The 16230-nt window shown below is 47.7% G+C and overlaps 1 protein-coding gene across 1 annotated transcript in view; it reads left to right on the top strand.

The window, feature by feature from the left end:
* Positions 1-16230, top strand: part of LOC135902829 (uncharacterized) — a 144097-nt gene that overhangs the window by 115712 nt on the left and 12155 nt on the right. Inside the window, exon 16 of the mRNA XM_070531346.1 lies at positions 12934-13153. Coding sequence (XP_070387447.1) covers positions 12934-13153 — 220 coding nt within the window. The remainder of the gene's footprint in view (positions 1-12933; positions 13154-16230) is intronic.

Here is a 16230-nt window from a genome sequence, read left to right as displayed (position 1 = left end):
GGTGGATGTCTGAATTTCCCTCTATTAATTACTTCTCTCCACCTTGTGGTTTTACGCAGAACTATTACGTCAAACTCTTGCCTTTGCTTCGTGCTGTCGACACATTCCACTTCGCCCAGCCATCTGGTATTGGCCTGGTAAGCTCAGCAGGTAGCACGGCTGCCCCGGAAAGGCGGTGGTCCCGGCTTCGAGTCCTAGACCAGGACGAATTTTTATACAGCTCTGAGCCTTTTCTTTAAAGGAACCCGTATGGGTTTCCTTTGTAGCATTCGCTACGAAAGGGTGGATGTCTGATTTTCCCTCTATAAAGCTTGCTTGAGTTGCATCCATTTCGCCTGTCTGTCACGCCACATAGCGAAACACCCCCCCCTCCCCCCCCCCCAATAAAAAAGAAACCTCACCGCATCAATGTGGCGTGTACGCACTAAATATACATTATTATGACAACAGAAAACTTTTTTTAAGCCGGAACATGCCCCCTTTTTAGAAGAACAAAACATGGCTGCCCAGGGTTCGTTATGGCACTGCCTACTCATAGCTACCGGTACAAATAGATTTCTCTACGTGTAGGAAGTAATTTTGCATAACAGTATAATATTTTCGAACCCTTTCGCCACGTATACGACATCTGTATGCCAACTCATTGCTGAGGTTTCGTTTGAGCAGCATTTCTAACCCTCCGCGGCACGCAACAGTGATTTTCTACCAGATACGACAAGCTAAGGAACGGGAAGGGGGGATTGCAGAATCTGGCACAGCCCAGCTCATCCGCTGACATTGTTTTACTGCGCTCGCTCGGACCCACCGAAACTTACTCCGCTGCTTGGCGCGATTTTCTCCTCTTGTCAGCCAGTCAAGTAAGAAACAGCTGTCAAGGAGGCAGTGTTATTTGCTTCCAAAGCAAACAAAAGTTACGTCCTATAAATTAGCACAACATTTAATTTGGCTGTTCCGACAACGCTGCAGGTGACCACCCGTAGCTTTCGAAACCTGTTAAGTAAATTTGCTGTCAGAAGATTTTAATACCGTCAAAATAAGGTGGTTGCCCTGTAACCGTTCCGGCACTGCCTATCGATCTCGTTCATATTGATATTCTGTGCTTGCCAATGCGCAACAAGCATGCCAATGTAAACGCTTCTTTGTGTAACATGATCTCAACACAATATTAGGGCGCCCTACGTTACAGCGAAACATTTATTCACTCCCTCGTTAGACCTATAAAGGTTCAGTTGAGAAAACTGAAACCTGGTGTCAGTGCCTTGGTGTGCCATGACTGCCGCTCTTTAACCAGAGTGGTGATAGCTTGCAGTATATTGATCTCCCGCGACTCCTTATGCTTTCCTGTGAAGAACCTTTGTTCAATTGTAAATTGAGCCTGTGAATAGTCAATTCTCATCAGAAATATTTACTAAGTAAATTTATTTCTATTTCGTGTAAGTTCTGTCATTCCATGGCTTTCCTGAAAAATAGCCACACAGAAAGTGAATTGAAGACGCCTGTCCCTCCAGCAGCATACCATAGGGTACAACATTGACATACATTAGAAATTCCAACCTATAACAAAGTGCTTATATGCGCACAGGGGCACTAGGGTGTAACCATCGTTATAAAAGTGCTTCAGTACAAAAATTATCTCGTACGTACGCCCGCCAAGAGCCGCCATCTCAATGTTCCTGCCGTAGACGCAGCTTAAGAATCTACAACGTGCTTAAATAGATAAAGCACCCGGAGAAGCCAGTGAAACCTACGCACCAAATGCTCACCCCTGGTGATACGGTACGCCGCATCGATCATGGATTGCATAAAATGATTTGACAGTAAGCAATATATCCAGGACCCGGTTATTAGCGACGTTTAGCCTGCATTCTGCGAAAGGAACGAGCGAATGCCTGACTGCTCACCCTTCATAATGCTTACCGGACTTTCATGTTCAAAACCTCATTAATAATTTTGTCACTCTGATCGTGCAAGAAATGCAAAGCTGTTCCACTGCGTCTATGATAACATGATGAACAATAATATTGCAGTACCCTATACTGGACGGCAAGGAACACGTTTCCATTCCTCTGACCCGCAACTGCCCGAAGTAAGTCACAGCTTTTGAGGCAGTGTGCATGCAGAAGACGCTGCACTTGCGAAAGATGGTTTGGATGCATCGGCAAGTTGCCACGCCAAGCTACTTCGTCGCCAACAACCCGTCTCCACATGATTGTCCCCGAAGTGCTGAAAGGGCCGCTCCTCGCAACGGAACCTCAGGTCAAAAGCCACACCGCGTATTTTGTGCACCAGGGCTTCGTTACACTGGTGCCACTTTCACCAGGCTGGTGAAACTATCTACACAAATGTCGCAAGTCATGACCTAACTGGATAACACCACACGTCTGATCACACTACATGTCTGATGACACTACCCTCTGAAGCCCACGCTCCTGCGGTGAGCGTCGGCGTGCTTTGGCGGTATTTGGTAACCGAGCGAACAAGCACAGGTGAAAGTTAAAAGCGAACGCGCCACGCAGCAGTAGATGAAAGAGCGCGCGAGGAGGGAAGTAGAGGAACAGGAGAAGGGAAACGGTCTGTGCATGCGCTCAGTTGCCGACGGCCTGGGCATTCGCATCCGCCACCGCGTGGGCGATCTCATCTGCGCATACAAATTGGGGGGGGGGGGTGTAGGAAGGGGGGGGGGCAGGGAGGGCTTGAGGTCGGGAGGGCTGCGCTCGTCGTCGGCGTCAGCTGCCGAGTTCAGCCCGCGATATCACCGAGGCTGACGTGATCACAGCTCCTGCAAGGGGTGATTGCGAGCGTCTACGCCTAAAGGTTCATGTGAGGCACCCTTCGTCTTGTCGCAGCTGGCAATGGTGGCACCATTTTGCCACAAAGAAGTGCCACTCTCATCGTTGGTGGAACGAAAGCATGCGAAAAAAGCGTAGCGCTTCTGCAAGACTGGCTGTACGCTGACGATGTCTAAAATGCGGCACCAGAATAGCGCGCGTAGGCTATACGGAAAAAACAAAGGCGTTACTCACAACTTTCTCTTTCTAATATAAACCTATATAATACAAAATATCGGAATGCGAAATGAAAATACGTATCGAGCTGTGCTCATACTTCGCATCAGGGAGTATAGTGATCTTCAGTGAACTTTTTTATGCCGTCGTTTTTCCGAAGTCCCTAGACTAGCTAATTCAATACTTTGTCCCACCCAATGAGAAGGCAATGAGGCGGCAATAGTTAATTTTAACATGGTGTGAAGAAGTACACACAAAGTAGCGAGCGCAATAGCAGACGACATTGCGGCCGTCCTCAACAAGAGGAAAATAAAGACGAGAGAGGCTCGTGCAGCGCATGAGAAGGGGCTCGCGCAACGGAGATCGTTCGAACGCCGGCGCGACTAGGGCCACCGGGCCTTCGGAACCGACCTCTCCTGGCGAGGTTCACCTGACCGGGCGTCCGTCTTCGGGACTGGGAACGCCTCAGGTTGTTGCCTTGCACGAGACCCCGGAACGGCCTGCTGCAGCCTCGAACCCGCTTCTACGCGCGAGGTTCGGGTGACCGGGCGTCCGTCATCGAAACGAGCGCCTGGGGCCGTCTTCCCGCTCGAGACTTCAGAGTGGCCTGTTCGCGTCCACGGAGCTGTGGGCCGTCCACCTTTTCCTGCCCTGTGCTGCTGCGTCTGCTCTACCACCACGCCGGTCATCACTCGACGAGCGAGTGTTCCACTTCAAGAACTCTACGCCTCACCACATTCCGTACTCCAACCGCAACCTCGTGAGACTATTTATTCCCGTTTACGAACAACCGTGTATGTGTGGGGCTAGTTTAAGGTGTTCTTCGTGTTTACGTGCCCTGTAATATAATTGTCGTGTGTTTCTCATCATGCACCGTCTCCTCCATCTTCCTCGCGTCACACGCTTTGCAACGTGACGATCCTAACAACATCACATATCTGGCGTCCGCGACAGGACTGCTCTGACGCTATCGAGAAGAGCAGCACATTGCATATGCGTGTCTGACGGGTGAGGATGGAGACAGACAAGCTTACGGCAATTGGAAAAGAACTGGGGTTGACTGGCCCGACACTGAAACAATGGGTAGACGAAGAGCGCGCACGCGAAAGGGAAGCGCGTGAAGCACGTCTGGCTGAACGCAATGCAGCAAAAGAAGCTGATGCCGACGCGCTAGCTAGATTAAAGGCTGAAAGAGAAGTGCTCGAGCTCAAGCTAAATTTGAGGGAGTTAGACGCGACAGCGGGTAGCATGAGTACTGGGCAGCTTACAGAGAGAGTGCACGCAGGTGCTACCGAGAGCTACGAAAGTCCGCACAAGCTAATCCCACCATTTAATGAAGAACGCGATGAGTTGGATGCATACATTCAACGATTTGAGCGCGTCGCAACGAGCCAGGGCTGGCCACAAGACAAATGGGCCCTATCGCTGAGCCTCTGTTTGACAGGCGTAGCTCTAAGTGTTGTCGGCAGAATGGCACCGGATCATGCCATGGACTATGCGACACTAGAACAGACGCTTTTGCAACGTTTCAGATTCACGGAGGAAGGCTACCGAAGAAAGTTTCGGTCGGCGAAACCCGATAATTCCGAAACTGGTAGACAGTTTGCCGGTCGTCTATTGGGATACTTCGATCACTGGCAAGAAATGGCCAATACAGACCGGACATACGATGCTTTGCGGGACAAGATTGTCTCAGAACAGTTCCTGATGACTTGTCATGAGAAACTGGCAGTCTTTTTAAGAGAAAGGAATTGTCAGGGACTTGACAAGCTAGCGGAGGCTACTGATCACTACCTGGAGGCGCAAGGATTAGTCAACCTTGGCAAAGGGAAAAACGAGAGAGAACCTAGCAAGCCACCAGGTCAAGCTCGAACTCCTGAGCGACAAGAAGAGAAGGAAAGACCACGGTGCTTGCTTAGTGGTAAACGCGGTCACAGAGCTGCTGATTGCTGGACCAATACGAAGGGTCCAAATACAAATACATCTGTCTGTGGAATGTGCCGCCGTACTGGGCATAAGACAGGTGACTGCCCGAAAAAAGGCAACAGTACCGAGAAGGTTTCGTGCTCGATGCAGCAAGTAAACATGTCTAAGGCAGTAACCGAAGAGACACAGACCTTGCGTCGAGTTCCCGGAACTTTGGAACACGGGAGAACGCAGACGCGTAAACAAGACGAAAAGTCTATGCCTGCTGCCGAAGGTGTGCTTGAAGATCATCCCGCTACTGTCTTGCGAGATACGGGATGTGACTCTATTATTGTCAGGAGGTCCCTTGTACCAGACAATAAGCTGACAGGAAAAATTTCCTCGGTCGGTCTTCTGGACAGAAGAGTGTTGAAGCTACCTGAAGCAACCGTGGAAATCGCATCACCTTTCTTCACAGGCAAGACTCGGGTTTTATGCATGGACAACCCTTTATATGATATTGTCCTGGGAAATGTGAAAGGTTTACGGAATGCCTCCAATCCTGACCATGAATGGAAAAGACATCTTTATACACCGAGCGCTGCGGATGAATCATTTAGAGCAGAAGGTGGAAACTGTTCTAGCAATGAATCCATCTCTGCTGACACTTTATCATCGTCTCCTAGAGAAACCAGGGACAACTGAGAAGTGGCGGCGACAACCAGACAGCCAAGATCAAGTCCGCCTTCATTACCAGTACCAGCTATAAACCCCCTAGACATCAGCCCAATCGACTTGAAAAGCAGGCAAAGGGAGGACAGCAGTCTACGTAAATGCTTTGAAGCAGTGAACAAAGAGATGAAGACTAGGTTCGCCGACGTCCAATTCTTTATAAAGGAGGGAATTCTTTACCGAAAATACACACTGCGGTCAAAGAAACAAATGGAACAGCTTGTCGTACCCAGAAGCCTGCGTCATTTTGTGATGAAAATGGCTCACGAAGGGATCCTTGCCGGACATCAAGGAATAAAGCGAACCACAGACCGTGTGAGCGAAGAGTTCTACTGGCCTGGATTCCAATCAGACATCACGCGATTTCTTAAATCGTGCGATACGTGCCAGAGGACTTTTCCTAAACATCTAATAGGTCGAGTACCATTGGGAAGTACTCCCGTCATTGATACCCCGTTTCAGAGAGTTGCCATTGACATTGTGGGACCATTAACTCCCATGTCAGAGAAAGGGAATAAGTACGTTCTGACAATGGTCGATATGGCAACGCGGTATCCTGACGCTGTGGCACTGCCAAGCATTGAAACAGAAAAAATAGCTGAGGCACTTATAGAGATGTTCTCTCGTGTGGGAGTCCCACAGGAGATCATCAGTGACAGAGGCACATCATTCTCGTCACGCCTGATGAAGGAACTGAGCCGTCTTCTCTCTTTTACGCAGTTCCCAACAACTCCATATCATCCAATGGCAAATGGCCTTGTGGAGAATTTCAACGGCACCCTTAAGCAAATGATAAGACGAATGTGTCAAGAGAGCCCGAAACAATGGGACCGGTACTTGGCACCATTACTTTTTGCTTATCGCGAAGTCCCTCAATCAAGCCTGGGTTTTTCACCCTTCGACTTGTTGTATGGCCGTTATGTCAGAGGACCCATGGCGATATTGAAAGAATTATGGACAGGTCATCATATTGATGATGACGCAAAAACCTCATACGGGTATGTAGTTGAGCTACGGAAGCGTCTTAAAGACACTTGTCGTTTGGCCAAGGAGGAGCTTCAAAAAGCAAAACTTGTACAGAAGAAGCACTACGACCGTAAGACCAGACCACGTCACTGTAGGAGACAAGGTTCTGCTACTGCTGCCTTTGGACAACAACAAATTGATTCTTATGTGGAAAGGGCCATTAACGGTACTTGAGAGAAGAAATGACGTCGATTACGTTATTGACCTCGGTACAAGGACGGGGCTATTTCATGTAAATGTACTGAAGAAGTATGAGGAACGGCCACTTATATCCCCGCCATCACCGGAAGCGTCAGCTGCTTGTCAGACTAGTGACACCGAAAATGAAGATCGACATGCGTACCGTTTCAAGAAAAAGAATCGGCGGCCTACGCGAGTCTGTCGGAATCGCTCCCTCATGGTGTTTTAAACATGTTGTCTAAAGATGGTGTTGTAAAAGCATGCACTTCAAACCGGTGCAACTTTAATGTCGAACAACATTTGCTAGCATGTTAGTTTTAAGGATTTTTTTTCACCCTGAATCGTGGTGTTGTGTCTTGTTAATGTTGTCATATGCCGAGTGTGCGTTGCTTCAAACACTAGTGTTGTAGTAATCTTTATGTGTACTCTGACATACCGAGTGTGCGGTGCTCGGAACTGTAGCACTGTGATAATTTTTTTTGTGTACTCAAACGTGCCGAGTGTGCGGTGCTCGGAACTGTGGTGCAGTGTTAATGCTTTTGTGGTGTGTGAGTGCTACGGTGGACCAACGGATATCAAGTACCCTCAAGTTCTTTGAACGAAAGAACTTTCTTAAGTAGGGGGTGATTGTGAAGAAGTACGCACAAAGTAGCCAGCGCAACAGCAGACGACATTGCGGCCGTCCTCAACAAGAGGAAAATAAAGACGAGAGAGGCTCGTCCAGCGCATGAGAAGGGGCTCGCGCAACGGAGATCGTTCGAACGCCGGCGCGACTAGGGCCACCGGGCCTTCGGAACCGACCTCTCCTGGCGAGGTTCACCTGACCGGGCGTCCGTCTTCGGGACTGGGAACGCCTCAGGTTGTTGCCTTGCACGAGACCCCGGAACGGCCTGCTGCAGCCTCGAACCCGCTTCTACGCGCGAGGTTCGGGTGACCGGGCGTCCGTCATCGAAACGAGCGCCTGGGGCCGTCTTCCCGCTCGAGACTTCAGAGTGGCCTGTTCGCGTCCACGGAGCTGTGGGCCGTCCACCTTTTCCTGCCCTGTGCTGCTGCGTCTGCTCTACCACCACGCCGGTCATCACTCGACGAGCGAGTGTTCCACTTCAAGAACTCTACGCCTCACCACATTCCGTACTCCAACCGCAACCTCGTGAGACTATTTATTCCCGTTTACGAACAACCGTGTATGTGTGGGGCTAGTTTAAGGTGTTCTTCGTGTTTACGTGCCCTGTAATATAATTGTCGTGTGTTTCTCATCATGCACCTTCTCCTCCATCTTCCTCGCGTCACACGCTTTGCAACGTGACGATCCTAACAACATCACACATGGGCTCTAGGTAAGTTAACATGGGCTCTTTGTCGCGGTAGGCTCTCAGCGAGTTGAAGAGCCTCGCCGTGGCGGTCATTACCACTTCCGTACAATTTGGTGGTTGTCGTGGTCTCAAGTGAAGCTTCTACCTTACCCTTCAATAGCTAGCGCTGGTCCCAGTCTTCGTCTGGGTTAGCGCTGGTGAAACTGTCACTTCTTGGGAAACACGCCAAGGATATCCTTGCCGTTTCGAACGCCAAGACATGTATGTCACCATCGGCGTTCTTACGGTGACCGCTCTTGTGATTATTGGGGCTTTGGGGCAGGCTACTCAGTATTTAGCAGACGATTTTTGCGCAACGAAGGATGGTTGCCACCACGTCGGACGTCCTTGAAATATGCAAGGCACGCGGTCACATTATAACACCGACAGTAAAATGTACTGTGAGGTGGACGATACATGCCCTAAACCACCCGGTGGGATTCATTATACTCCACGAGTGCTCTCGTGATGTCAAGCTGGGAATCAACTTTTTTGCAACAATAACGGTGAAGTCACTGACTGTATGTATTTGTATAATGTATAATGGACTGTATATTCTATTTAACCTTGTCGACAAAATAATCTGTGCCGGTGCAGAAAGATTTTCAGCACTGTGCTTCTCTCATAATTTTCGGCGACCAATTCAGCATGGTACCAGCAACAGACATAACGAAAGCTTTTGATAATAAAGACCATGAAACCATTATTGCCAACCTCCTGGGACTGGGACTTCCACCGCCAGCCATGATATTTATCTACTCATTTCTTCAGGAACGCACCTTCACGACTAGAGCAGATGGATGGCAAGAAGTGTGCTTTACATTGAACAGAGGGGTCCCACAACGTTTGGTTTATGGTTCCTTTTCTCTTCAAGGTAGCTCTAATACTTCTGCCTGGTGCCTTCACCGGATTCCAGGCGTTAAGCTTTTTAATCTATGCGGATGAGGTCGCTTTGGGTTCTGTGCATAAGGATATCTCTAGACAAACACAACAGCTTCAAGCCGCCCTTGATGTTCTGCACAACTGCGCTCGCCAAGCAGGGCTGAATATTTCCGCCCGGAAATCAACCTATGTCATGGTGGCCAACAAGGCAGGACGGAAAAGGATCGCGCAGCATACTTTTGCATTTGGGCGCGCCACAGTGACAATCTCCGAGGCTTCCGAAGACTGCATGCCGCGTCTACATATTCACCGTGCCCGTGGTGATGCACACTGGTTCCGTAATATAAGAGATTTCGACAAAAACGCTTAAACTTATTCGTCGCATTGCAACAAAAGCAAAGGTAGCTCCTACTAACGTAGCTCGACGACAGGTAGGCCACCACAAATTTTATATCAGACACAACTTCAACGGCTGACCTTTCCACAGTTGGAGACAATTTAACGCGATTCTGTGAGCAGAATCACAGCACTACCCCGCATCACCCAGATACCAACCTTACCGGAACATTCCCAGCTCAACACAATTTCAGAGCTAACTTCGCAATGTGTAAAAGCATGTGAAATCAAAAGCAACTTGTTGCGGATGTCGCTACATTGCATGCCTACTTTAAACGCCGGTCTTGGACTTGACATTCCGTCCTATTCAATACATCCCACGGAATTTGCTAGCATCTCAACTAATAAGCCAAGAATATTACCACACACCAATACGACAATTAATATTGACGAATTCAATATCATCGATGCATCATGTGGTAATACCCGCAAGGTCGATACGGATGCACGTATCCTACCAGACGGCGGGATGACATTATTTCGCAGTTCTACGCATAAATTCATTAGTGGTTCCCTGCGTTCTACGAAAGCCAGCGCTCTAGTAATGGAACTCCAAACTATCGTCGACGCTTTGCAAGATGCAACATGTAACTTGCCTACAGAGATACAACTAGATAGCTTCACTGAGTCTTTAGCGGCTGTTCAAGAACTCATGAATGTTTACAAGGCGATGGAAGTCTGTGATACATGCTATGAATAGTAAAACAGCTACTTCTGTCGAAATACACTGAATTCAAGGCCAGGCCGCGAGCCCTCACAACTATGCTTCTGACTAGCAGGCGCACTGCTCTCCTAACTGAGATCTTCGGTCTATTCCCCTCCAAATTCAACCCCTTTATTCACCACGACACCGCAAAACTTTCCTCAGGCAAGACACACGCAGTCTTATTCCACCAAGTATGCTCCCTCCCCCTTCAGCTTACTTGGGCGCAAGAAGTTGTGCTTACGAGGCTTCGAGCGAGGTTGACCCTTACATACGCTGTGATCTCAACGTGGAACTGGTCGAATTTACCACTGAGTGTTACGTGTCAATACTGCTTACTCCTAATAAGGAAGGCAGATGGGTACCACCTAATATGGACATTTCCAGGCTTACAATTGAAACTCTCGCCTCTGCTACTGCAAGCCGGCCTCACCTACAGTGTCACAACCATATATGAGCTTGTATTATACACAAGTGTCACAGCACACATATAATATACATATACCCATCAAAAATTATGCTTTAAGGGTATTCTTCATCGCAATAAAAGAAAAGAGAGCATCCCGTAATATTTGAGCACCACGAGTTCCGATGGAAATAACGTCAATTATCACGCCGGTGATAATGTCGCTATGAGACACAAGTGTTTGTTGACCATCAAACATAAGTCAAACAAACACGTGGTCAGCCTCCCTGACAACTAACATACATCAGCATGTGTAGTGTAGTCGCGTTTCTGGAAAACGCCTTCAGAATGAGCACGACTTTTGCGCATGCACATGAATCAGAATACAACGTCCCCTCCTTCTTGCTGAACCAGAGAAAAGGACTATGTAACTTTCTTCAACAGCATGTCGAATGCTTTCGAAATCTTCTAATATCTGATAGACACCTATCGCGAAGGCCGTCATCCGCACCGACAGCTAAATGCGACCAATTCACTGCACCCTGTACTGTTCAGCACAGTACAGGGTGCAGCACGTGAACGGGACTTCAGCCACACTGAAGATCAACAGATAGTACTAAGACGACGTTATCCACCTGCCGCAGAGCTCATGGTTATCCTTGTCATGGTCGCTTGGAACGCGGCACCCTCTAGATTTATTTCACGTATTCGCGCCTCTCTAGCCTTAAAATACGTCCGCTGACTTTGAAGAATCGATGGTGTGCCTGATGGACTCTACAACGTCACGTACTCTCTATCCATGCACTTGAAGAGCGGCTACAGGCTAAACAAACTCGATGAAAGAGATAGCGAAAGACCATGTTTACCACGCCTGTAGAACTATACTTTTTCTACGTTAAGGTAGTGCCGTTGAACGATCTTAGGGGACACCGACATCCTAATGAGTTATGGATACTGTGCTCACAGGGCTGAAATAGCAGACTGTGGTCGTGTGCCTGGAAGACGACGTGTGTTTTGCTGATTTCTTTGACGAGCACCTTCGGAATTAACTGCCGTTCTCGAAGCGATTAACGCCTAAGGAAAGCAGACGTGCAGTTCACGTGCGAGAAGCCTCATCAAAACACGTTTCGGAAACTTCAATGATATTTGCAGTCAAAACATATACTTTCTCGCTTTGACAACACCACTAACACCGAGACCAAAATACATGTAAGCGGCGTAGCACTTGGCGAACTTCTGGTTCAAAATAAAAACGGTCTGGAGTGAGTCGGGCTTGTTTCAGCAAGCTTCGGTCGCTGGTGGAACGCAACTATCGAATGACAGAGAAAGATTGCCGCACTATCGTTTGGGCCATTACCTTTTGCACATACCTTTACGGCAAGCTGTTTAAGGAAGTGCGTGATCATAACACTCGGCGCTAGCTCACCAACCTGAAAGACCCAGGAGATCACCTCTCTTTTTGAAGCCGGTGACTCCAGTAGTTCTACGTCACAGTGGTCTATAAGTCAGACCGAAAGAATTTCGACGCTAACCACCTTTTCAGAGCGTCCGTTTACGTAGCCCCACGTAGCAACAAAAATGACGTTTTCTTTGGAAAGATCTGTGCCATCAGTTCTGCGCAGTATCAACGCGGTGATCTCGACCGCATCTGACAGGCAAGTCACCTTCCAGTCAATGACATGTAGTACGCTCACATACTACATGGCAAAACAGCGCATGACTTGCGTGCAGTGCTAGGAGTAATATGGTTCTGTTACATTATTAGTGTCCACCTTTCTACATTACGACCATGAACTGCAGTTAAGGAGGCATGGCTAGATGTAAATGTCAGTGACGGGATCTTCTGTTTCTTTTGCAGCGCTTGTATATGAATTTGTATGCGCAGGGTGTAAGCGTTTGGATTTCTTGGAAGATAGGTGAGGTTTTGTAAAATAGGCTTTTGAGTTGTAGTGGCTGAAGCAAACGCATACCAGTTCGACGTTGTTTCTAACACTGTCCTGATGATTGTCGCTGCTTATAGCCATTCAGTGCGCACTGTTCAATTTTTCCAAATGGGGCCCGCAAGCTGGAAACAAAGTACGTAGCACATTAGTCTGCGAGGAAGCAAAACGAGCACATAACAATAAACTAGCAGCCATTTTGCGATAGATTTGGAATCATCGCAGACTGCACAGAAATTAGACGCTGACGCATGTATACAACGTCATTGGTCGACTGCGTCCATCGTGCCTCCGGCCAGAGTTTCACCGTCCATAGCGTTGTTAGCGTTTCATTTGTGCACATTTGTGCACTTGCCTCTGGCGGCGTGTTTCATGTTATTTGGTGTTTACTTGCGCATGCTTTCAGGTGCCAAGATCGCCGTGCAGACATTAGAAACTCAAGCTATGAAGAATGGCAAGGTGACCATTTGGGACGCTGTCTTGCCAGCGTGCGAGTCGGCAGGACCATTGTGGAGCGATTCGTACCTGCGTTGCTTTGTGCAGCACACTTCACTCAGCGGTTGGCACCCTTGCTGCACTGCACCGATGGGGACGCATCCACAGGCCGTGCTAGATGCCAGACTCAGGTAAGAACAAGCACAAAATGAGTTAGGGTGAGAGCATAATTTTTGTCACCTTAACTGTTAACATTCACTTTACCACTATATTCCGCAACGCAGGATATTTCAGGCCGCTTGTGAAAGCACGCGATGGCTACACGACCTGATGAAGGTAGCTTACGTTATTGACTAGGATCATCAGTCCCTAGACCGTGGGTTTCTCTCCCAATTTTTAGACCGTGCTGGCCTGCGCCTGTGCACACGAAGCAAAGTTATTCTTAACGTGCACGATGAAATGCACCTTCCGTGAGTGAAAACACCGCATTGCCTGGTGGCGTACCGAATGGTTCAATGGCCGTGGAGCTTGACATTAGAATACCTATGAAGTATCAATACCGGTCACTGATTTCTCTGTTTCTGTAGATCAGCATAAATTAACGTTGCCGCAATATAAAAACAGCGCAGGGTATTTTCTCTATTTCTATCGCAGCTTTCCTAATACATTTAGGTTATTTGTTTTATAGTGGGACCGCAAAAGAACGCATCACCTGAATTAAAAAAAAATTCTTTCATTTTCATTTTCTTTCCTCGTAGAGCTGAACTTCTTGCGCCTTTGTGCACGAAGGTTGTTTTACTGAAATGTATGAATGTTCCTTTAAAGAGAAACGCTGCTGAAAACACCTTTTTTTAATTACGGCAGGTAGGACCTCTCAAACACACAGATGAAAAGAAAAAGAAAGCGACAGTCGAACGCCCCCCGGTGGTCCCTTTTCTACATCTTCTTAAGGGAAGTGTTTGTTAGTCTTTAACAGCGTTTGCTTGGAACTCCAAGCAGGTTGACCATCGTAGAGGGTTCCGCAGTGAAGACGAAGTGGCAAAAAAAAACTAATAAAAGAAGGCTCACAAATCGTTACGGATGAGCGGTGCGCTCCAAAGAAAAATGAAAATATTACTTTCAGCGTGCGTGCACCTTCACGCGAGGGAGGAGAAAATACGATGACCCAAACACTCGCGCACACATGACGGAGAGGTCTGTTAATGTTGCTGAGCGTGCCGGTCGCACACGCAGTGTCCCAGGAGTTTGGGATTCGTTCCATTCATTGCAGCGCAAAGTGAACCGAAACAGCCTGTCCCGCACCGAAGGAGATCCCGATGGGCAGGGCACGACATACGCTCGCCAGAGGGATGCGGCAGCCCCCCCCCCCCCTTCCTAGTGCTGGCAGTTCTGTGTATTCGCACAGCTCTCTTTAGCACGAAACTATGTGAGTGTTCTCCAACGTCACTCAACGTCTCGGTCAGGGTCTATATTCCACAGAAGGGTCTGCAGCAGTTTCCTGTTCACAGCGTGCATCTGGTAGAACTAAACCGAGACTCAGCCGCTCAGTCAGCAAGTGCAAGACAAATTCTCGCTGAGCTCCGCCGGGCTCATTTCCCGCAGAAAAGTGGAAGTGCTACTGAACTTGCAGGAACACTACTACGCGCATAATTGTGTTACACGCTTCACAAGACATGATTTAACCAAAGTGAATAAACGAAAATAAAACTGTTTCAGTAATACTTCAGGAAGAAAAACTTGAGTTTAACGAACCTTTCGAGGCTGATTCTCGATCTAAGTGCCTCGACATAAGAGGTAGCTTTAGCTCGGCTGCTCCTATCTAAATACATGTAAAACGAGAATTCGCTCTTCTCGGCAACCACTCCACCAAGTTTGGCGACGTTTCTTGTATTTGAAAGAAAAGCTTAAAATCTGATCACTGTAGGTTTCGAATTTTCCATTTATGTCGTCAACTTCTTAATTAAAATTTGCAAAAAATCAAAAATTTTCACCAACCGAAACTGTCAAGTTTACAACTCTGTAATTCCGCAATGAAAAATGATACCACAATGCTGTGAATTGTATCCATTAGTACATCTAAAGCGAAGAAAATGGATATGTTAAACATGAATCTTCATGAATATGAAGTGGGTGCAGCACTAAAACGTTTGACCAATAGCCTAGGTCTAATGGCGAAAAGGTGTACAGTGAGGTATAACAATTTCTCTTTTGTTTGGCCCGATCATGCATAATCAATGTGTACACGTCATATGAGACGGGGAGCTATCGAGGTTTCGTGACGTCGCGTGACAGACAGGCGAAGTGGGGTGGTCCAAAAAAGCACGGGACCATTCACTGAGAGCTCATTGCGGAATTGGAATAGAAAAGCTTCGAATAGCTTTACGTTATTGCACCCTAGGATTTGAACATTCCGCACATACTTCCTTTGCACACACACGACGGAGAAGTCTTTTCGTGTTTACGAGCGTGACAGATTTGATACTCCGTGTCCCATGCGTTTGGCATTCATTTCATTCACTGCCACACAAAGGAAACCGTAACATACTGTATCTCTCTGGGTGACCGTGTGTTGATATCGAACAAGCCCCAACATTTATGATCCTGAAGTTTGTAGCAATCGTAGATTGTTGCATTTGTAGATTCAGTGTTGTCGCCGTATATTGTTATGTTACACAAACTGAAGCTTAAGTATGTCCACACAACAAAGGAAGCCAATTGTTTTTATTTCTGCTGTATCCTGCTCAGAGCGTAACACATGGGAAGAACATCGCTCGCTGCGAGCTGGTGAAATCAAGTGCACAGCCTTTATTTTGAAGTGCAAAAGAAGGGCGGCTACTACAAACGTACAAGGAAACTTTCACAGCACATTATATGTTCAGTACTGGGTGTAGGCCTTGCGCTTTCCATTATTTCGCATGTCACTTGTTCTGCCTCCTGTGCATCAGTTTTGGTGGTTGACTTAGTTTCACAAGATCTCTGGTTTGAAAGCGTCGATTCAACATTGTTCCTTTATTACGTATTTCGCTTCTTGGGTGAGCTTGTATGTTACGTATCATGGTGGCTGGCTTCTGCCTTTAATCGCAGTCCTTGAAATTACATACTTAAAAACATGCTTCATTGCTTCTATGCTACCTTCATCCTGTTGGTCTAAATACGGTGATACCGTTATGCACCGCGGCAGCAGAGGCGAGCGACTTGCGCTTCGTGCTGCCTCTTACTTCAACGTTATCTGCAACGTGTCCCAGCTGCTGCGCTCAGCCGGCGCAGC

This window comes from Dermacentor albipictus, chromosome 1 (assembly GCF_038994185.2).
Source record: "Dermacentor albipictus isolate Rhodes 1998 colony chromosome 1, USDA_Dalb.pri_finalv2, whole genome shotgun sequence".
Classification (NCBI taxonomy): Eukaryota; Metazoa; Arthropoda; class Arachnida; order Ixodida; family Ixodidae; genus Dermacentor; species Dermacentor albipictus.
This window is presented reverse-complemented; position numbering and strand designations above follow the sequence as displayed.